Raw genomic sequence first — 7,284 nt, forward strand, 5'->3', positions numbered from 1 at the left:
AAAGAGTTGGAGCGATGCCAGCAGCAGGCAGACGAGGTGACGGCAATCATGCTCAACAACTTCGACAAGGTCCTGGAGCGCGATGGGAAGCTGTCCGAACTGGAGCAGCGTTCAGACCAACTCCTGGACATGGTGTGAGGCCTGGCGGAACAGGGCGGGGAGGGGAGAGGCTTGGTGAAGCCCTCAGAGGGAGCTCTTAGGCTGTGCTCAGGGTCTCCAGGCCCTAGTGGGAGCTGAGGCCTGCTTGACAACAGTGTGGAGTCTCATGAAGGACTAAGTCCTTGGTGTGAGACTTTCCTGTGAGTCGGGGACTGGCACTGTTAACTGGAGGTGAGCTAGTAGGGCCGAAAGGCAGGGGCTACACCCCTGTCAGAGACCAAGAGTCAGGGCAGGTGGGTCCCAGGGCAGGCTGTGGGGGGAAGGGGAGCAGATGGGAAGGGAAGGATGCAGAGGGAGACTGGACCTTGCTCAGTGGGGCTGGGAGGAGCTGGCTCCAAAGCCCTGAGGGAGCTACTGACTCTGACCCTATGTCCACAGAGCTCAGCCTTCAGCAAGACAACCAAGACCCTGGCTCAGAAGAAGCGCTGGGAGAACATCCGCTGCCGGGTCTACGTGGGGCTGGCGGTGGGCGGTGGCCTGGTTGTCATCCTGATTGTGCTGCTGGTCATCTTTTACTGGCAGAGTGGTGGGGGCAGTAGTGCCCCTCAGGCCCAGGACTCAGGCACTGCCTCAGGGCCTGGCGACTGACCCAACTGGGCTTGGAAAGAGGCCTGGAATGGCCACACCGGCTGGTTCTGGTCTCCAGAGAACCCCAGGCGTTTGCTCCCATCTGAGCCACTCCAGTGAATGCTGAAGGCAGCCCGGATGTGTGCACCTCTGCATCTCCCCACACACCACAGACTGGCCCTCAGGGCAGCCCACTGCACTGGCCGTGCCAGGCCTGCCCCACCCGGAGCTCAGTAAAAGCTGCTGTTTGGTTAAAAGCTGGTGTGTGTGTGTGCATGTGTGTGTGTGTGTGCGTGCGCGCGTGTCTGTCTGTCTGAAGGTCCCCAGCTTGGTAAATTCCATTCTGCTTGACTCCTGGGGTAGCTTACAAAGCAGATGGGGTTGTGGTTGAAGCGGCTCGATCCCACGTGGCCAACTGTGTGGTTTGAGTTCTGGACTCAGCAACTTGAAAAACATGCCAGGTGTGTGTGCGTGTGTGCCCAAAATCCTGAAGAAGTCGAGAAGGGATTGTGATGTGGCCACCCCTCCTGTGTTTGCGGAGGTGTGCTTCCGTACTTTCCCTCTTTGTCTCCAGTGAGTGTACCCACCCTATAGCAATAAATAAATAAATAAAATCTGAAAAAAAAAAAAAAAAAAAAAAGACAAGTTCCACCATCCAGACTCTATCCCGGCACCCCAGGAGGTGGCTCCATCCTCTTCTTCCCTGCTTCTTTTATGGTTTTTTTTTTTTTTTTTAGAGATTTTTACTACAGGGTGCATGCACTTGCCAGAGACACAGAGAGACAGAAAGCGAGAAATCGTCCCCCAGAGGGATGGCCATGGCCTTTTCCTCCATTCTCCTTTTGGAATCTTGGGTATGGATGTGCTGGTGTGATTTTCTTTTTTCTTTTTCTTTTTCTTTTCTTCCTTTTTTTTTTTTTTGTGTGTGTGTGTGTGTGAAGAGAGGTTTTTTTCTATAGGACATTTGTACTCACCAGAAAGACAGAGAGGAACAGAGAGAGAAAGCAAGAAAACCCCCTCCGGGGGGGATGGTCACACCTCAATCCCTTCTCCTTCATTCTCCTCTTGGGATCTTGGGCTCGCACATGCGCCCTGCATGAGTTTAAGCTTCCACCTGCCGGGTCTGGGACTCAAACCACGGTCAACTATGTGGGAGTCCAACATAACCAGGACATCATCTGCTGGTCCCAACACCCAGCATGAGTTTTAAGCCACCAGATCCACGACTTGAACCACAGTCGACTACACAGGAGTCCAGTGACATAACCATTACACCCTCTGCTGCACCCCCTTTTTTTCCCTTTAAGTTTATTTATTTATTTTGAAAGACAGAAATACAAGTGCCCTCAACGGAATCTTATACCATGATTCCTCCACCATCGTTCCTCACCAGCCAGGGTCATGGGCATGTGTGCACACGCCTGAATGTTCAGAACCGTGACCTTCCATATGGCTTCCAGCACTGCGGAGCCTTGCGCCCTGCAGCTCAGTCTCCTTTCCCTGCTGGATCCAACCCTGCACAGCAGACCTTTGCGGAGTACAGGAGCAAGGACATGCGTGCCCCATACCAGACCCTCAAGCAGGTCCTCACCTTCAGAGCCTGTTTCCCTGAGAATGAAATCTCTTTCTTTTTTTGGAGAGGTTTTTGCTATAGGGCGCGTGTGCTCACCAGAAAGACAGAGAAAGAGAGACAGAAAGCGAGAAATCATCCCCTGGGGAGGATGGCCACACCGCAATCCCTTCTCCTCCATTCTCCTCTTGGGATCCTGGGCACGCACACACATGCGTCCGGCGTGAGTTTAAGCCACCAGGTCTGGGACTCGAACCGCAGTTGGCTACATGGGAGTCTAGCGACATAGCCATTACGCCAACTGCTGGTCCTGAAAATAAAATCTCTTATTTTTTGAGAGATATTTTTGCTATAGGGTGTGTGTGCTCACCGGAGAGAGAGAGACAGGAAGTGAGAAAATGACCCCTCAGGGGCATGGCCACACCACAATCCCCCTTCTTCCATTCTCCTCTCAGAATTTTGGGCACACACCCACATGCACCCAGCATGAGTTTCAGGCCGCCGGGTCTGGGACTCAAACCGCTGTCAGCTATGTGGGACTTGTGACATAACCATTACGCCATCTGCTAGTCCCCATATCTCTTATTTTTTTGACATCTTGGGGATGCTCAGCCCAATGGGATTCCAGATGGGATGACAAAGAGGAGAGCCCTTCCAAGATTCTTTTTTCATGAGGCTTTTTTACCTTCAGATAGACATTCCCTCCATTCCCTCTGAACGTTTTCCACTTTCCAATTTCTCCACTCATTGTTCGTTCTTCCTTGAGCTTGTGGCTAAGGCAAGTAGTAAAACCAGGGCAGGCTTCTCAAGGAGTATAATGCAGGGTCACACATGGTGGCCTGGAGCCTGCCCTGTAGCAAAGAATCCTGACTTTTCAAAGCACCACAGAATCCTGAGGAGGAATGATGGCATTAGGTTTTTCAAGGGCCACCCGGGGTCAGGCAGGGGTGCCTTTGAGGCCACAGCAAAGGTCACTGGGCAAAGGCGTGGAAGAAGAAAAGAAGGCTCCACCAAGACTATGGAGCAGGGCAGCCTCTGCCTGGGCTACTTAGCTGTAGCTCAGACTCAGTGTGAGTGGTAAGGGGAGCTCAGGGTCCAGTATGCAAAATAAGCAGGTCTTTGCTGGCTAAAGAGAGAGCTAGGAAAGAAACAACAAGCCCTGAGAGTTGTCTGTCACTTTACCTGTTACAGAGCTTGTTGCTTTCCTTTTTTTTTATTTTAAAGAGTATTTAGAGGCCAGTAGGTGGTGCAGTAGTTGATGCTGGACTCCCACATGGCTGACCCTGGTTTGAGTCCTGGACCTAGTGGCTTGTTTTCTCACTTTTCCTTTCTCTCTCTCTCTGGTCAAATTAAAATAAGAATAACAATAACTAAAATAAAACAATTCTTTAAAAAGTTATTATTATTTTAAAATTTGCTATAGGGCACACATGCTCACCACAGAGAGAGAGGAAAAGCAAACCCACCAGGTGTGGGACTCAGACCACAGTGAACATGTGGAGTCCAGCACCTTAACCACCAAGCAACCTGCTGGCCTCCAGAACTTGTTACTTCCATGGGCTCATTAATCTTCCTCTCCTAGAAAAGATGGAGGAAAGCACTCCGCCCTGTAGATGGTCAGGGGTACTGCAGTAGTTACAGGCTATGTGAATTTGGGCAATTTTTTTTTTTTGAGAGGTTTTTGCTATAGGGCGTGTGCGCTAGCCAGACAGATAGAGAGAGACAGAGAGACAGAAAGCGAGAAATCACCCCCTGGGGGATGGTCACGCTGCAATCCCTTCTCCTCCATTCTCCTCTCGGGATCTTGGGCACGCATGCACATGCGCCTGGCGTGAGTTTTAAGCCACTGGGTCCAGGACGTGAACCGCGGTCGACTACGTGGGAGTCCAGTGACATAGTCATTACGCTAACTGCTGGTTCCCTTGGGCAAACCACTTCTGACACTCAGGTGTTACCTATACTAAAAGCAGAATGGTGCCTAGCTCCAGAGGGCTATTTTGAGAATTATTGATATTGTGTGTAAAGTATCCATCAATGTAACAGTTTCAGATGTCAAATAGTAGCTACCATTCAGATCACCAAGTTCAGTGGTTCTCAATACTGCCTCACAATAGAATAGTTCAGTGGTTCTCAATACTGCCTCCCAATAGAATAGTCCGTAGACTTTACAAAAACTTACCAGAGGGAGTGTGTGCATGTTCAAAAGAGAGAATGTGAGAAAGTACCCCTCATGGGGAATGGTCACACCAAAATCCCTTCCCCATTTAACATTCCTCTCAGATTTTGGGCACACAGATTTCTCAAGGGGCAGCTCAGGACTCCTGCAGTCTGCCATGTGGGCTCCAGCTCATGTAACCACTAGTCTGCTATCTGCAGACTTTATTTAAAAGGAAAGTTAAGGATCTTCCCTTTTAAAAGATTACTTATTTATTCTTTGAGTGAGACAGAGAGCTACCAGCCCCAACAGGATCTTTTTTTTTCTTTTTTTGGAGAGGTTTTTGCTATAGGGCGCTCGCCAGACAGAGACAGAGAGACAGGAAGCGAGAAATCACCCCCCCCACAGGAAGCGAGAAATCCCCCCCCCCCGGGGGGGGGGATGGCCACACCGCAATCCCTTCTCTTCCATTCTCCTCTCAGGATCTTGGGCATGCACACACAATGCGCCCAGTGTGAGTTTAAGCCACCAGGTCTGGGACGCGAACCGCGGTCGACTACATGGGAGTCCAGCGACATAGCCATTACGCTAACTGCTGGTCCCCAACAGGATCATTTAAAAAAAAAAAAACATCATTGATGGGACCAACAGATGGTGTAATGATTAGGTTGCTGGACTCCCACATAGTAAATTAAAACTCACGCCTGGCTCTTGTTTGTGTGTGTCCAAGATCCCTAGAGGAGAATGGAGAAGGGATTATGGCATGGCCATCCCCCCTAGGGGGGGTGATTTCTCGCTTTCTGTCTCTCTGTCTCTCTGACTCTCCAGCAAATGCACATGCCCTATAGCAAAAATCTCTTAAAAATCATTAACAAGATTTACTTATAATTTCTACTATAGAGCGTGTGTTCTTGACAGAGACAGAGAGAGGGAAAGTGAGAAATCACCCCTGGGGGGATAACCACACTGCAACTCCTTTTCCTCCATTCTCTTGTCAGGACTTTGGGTGCCCATACATGAAACCAGCATGATTTTCAAGTAGCTGTGTCTGGGACTCGAACCATGGTCCACCATGTGGTAGTCCAGTGCCTTAATCACCATACCACCTGCTGGCCCCCAAATGGTCTTAACTCCATGATCCACCCCTAGCTTCCATCAGCCCCAGACCACAGCCATGCACATGCTTTGTTGTACCCAGGGAGGTCTTGTGACATGAACGGAATCTTCTCATGTGAGTCAGTGTGGCAGAGGGTTACGTTTGTAGCACTCTTCCACCGCTGGCCCCCAGATGCAGAATTTATACAGATGACACAGTGTCAAGGTTCCACTCAAATTCAGTTAGATCAGAATCCTCGAAGGTATCAGACAATGGTATTATTTTATAAAGATCCCCTCCACACCCTATGGGGCTTATGTGTAGTCCCGATGCAAACCATTTACTTATTTCAAGCCCCTCGTTTTGTAGACATTAGGAATAAGGTTGAGCATTGGGCTGAAGGCCACACAAATAATTGTCCTAGGAACAGGTGAGGTCCCAAGTTCCCCTGAAGCCCTTTCCTCTCTCAGTTGGGGAGGTTCGTCCCACTCTTTAATTATTATGCCCAACTCATAAGAAATGCACAGGATTTCCCCGCCTCGGGTGGGGGAGAAATCAAGCATAAACTCCTGAATCAAATATTGCGCGGCAGGTCTGAGCATCTCCAAGGCTGAGACACTCTGAGCCTCAGGACAGACGAAGAACCTTTCAGCCCGGGCATTTAGCTTTTCACATCTCTGCGGACTCGACCACGCCAGAAATTCGCGGGAGTTTACCCTGGGAATTTACCCCGGTCGCGACGTCAAAACAAACGTTTTTCAGGGCAGCCCCACTTCTGCCATTGGTCCTAGTCTTTAGTCACCTGATTTACTGGAGCCAATGAGAGACAGCCAAATTAGTGCTTCCGCTTTCTGTGCAGTAACAGATCATTACGCCCGCCTCCCGAGTACTCTTATTGGCCATTCTCTCTCAACTCGCCAGTTTATTGGCCAGCCCTACAAGGCCGCGGGCAGCGGGGTGTGAGGGCTGTGTCAGACAGAGGGGCGGCCATGGCGTCCTATTTCGATGAACATGACTGCGAGCCGTTTGATCCGGAACAGGAGACCCGAACCAACATGTTGCTGGAACTCGCAAGGTGAGTGCGCGGGCCTTGGGGGTGGGAACCAGGCAGCAGATTTTCTGGGCTGGGACTGGCCGAAGAAGGCGGATTATCCAAGACAGATGATTCTGGGGAGGAAGGGTGAATAGTCGGGAGTCTTAGCTCCGGCGGCGAGATTGAGGGTAGCGATAATTCGTGTCGTCCGTGCGTGGCCTCGGACAAGAAGTCTGTGAGAAAGACGAGCTGGAGAGCGGTGGGAATGGGGCCGGGGGGCAGCCACCTCTGGGAGGCATCGGAATAGACCGGCCACGGGGGCGGGGCCGGCTGCTCCGGAGTAGACAGATCCACTAGGAACCGAAAGCACGGGGCCCTGGAAGCCCACACTGCCGAGTTGGAGTCGGGGTTCACCACGGCCTTCCTGCCTGGCCTGAGTAACTTCCCTGAGCTTGTTGCTTCATGTGTCAAGTGGGAACAAGCTCTTAGCCCAGGCCGTCCAGTAGCGTCTGTAAACCGTTTCCCACCGTGGTTTTTACCTAGGGAGCATCTAAGTACTGGAAGTAGCGATTATTACTACTAGCCGAGCAGGGTATTTATCTGTTAATGCCCAGCGGACTATGGGGACAAAGGTGAATGTTTTTCTTGATTCTGTCCTTACCTCCTCCTCCCCAGGTCACTTTTCAATAGGATGGACTTTGAAG

The 7,284-nt window shown here is 50.8% G+C and overlaps 1 protein-coding gene across 1 annotated transcript in view; it reads left to right on the forward strand.

Moving 5' to 3' along the window:
- The window catches only part of VAMP5 (vesicle associated membrane protein 5), an 11,252-nt gene extending 9,937 nt beyond the window's left edge, over positions 1 to 1,315 (forward strand). Inside the window, exons 3-4 of the mRNA XM_006149147.3 lie at positions 1 to 132; positions 538 to 1,315. The exon at positions 1 to 132 is cut by the window's left edge and continues 1 nt beyond it. Coding sequence (XP_006149209.1) covers positions 1 to 132; positions 538 to 747 — 342 coding nt within the window. The 3' untranslated portion in view covers positions 748 to 1,315. The remainder of the gene's footprint in view (positions 133 to 537) is intronic.
- Positions 1,316 to 7,284: the final 5,969 nt, after the last annotated feature.

Source organism: Tupaia chinensis, unplaced genomic scaffold (genome assembly GCF_000334495.1).
Source record: "Tupaia chinensis unplaced genomic scaffold, TupChi_1.0 Scaffold000253_1, whole genome shotgun sequence".
Lineage (NCBI taxonomy): Eukaryota > Metazoa > Chordata > Mammalia > Scandentia > Tupaiidae > Tupaia > Tupaia belangeri.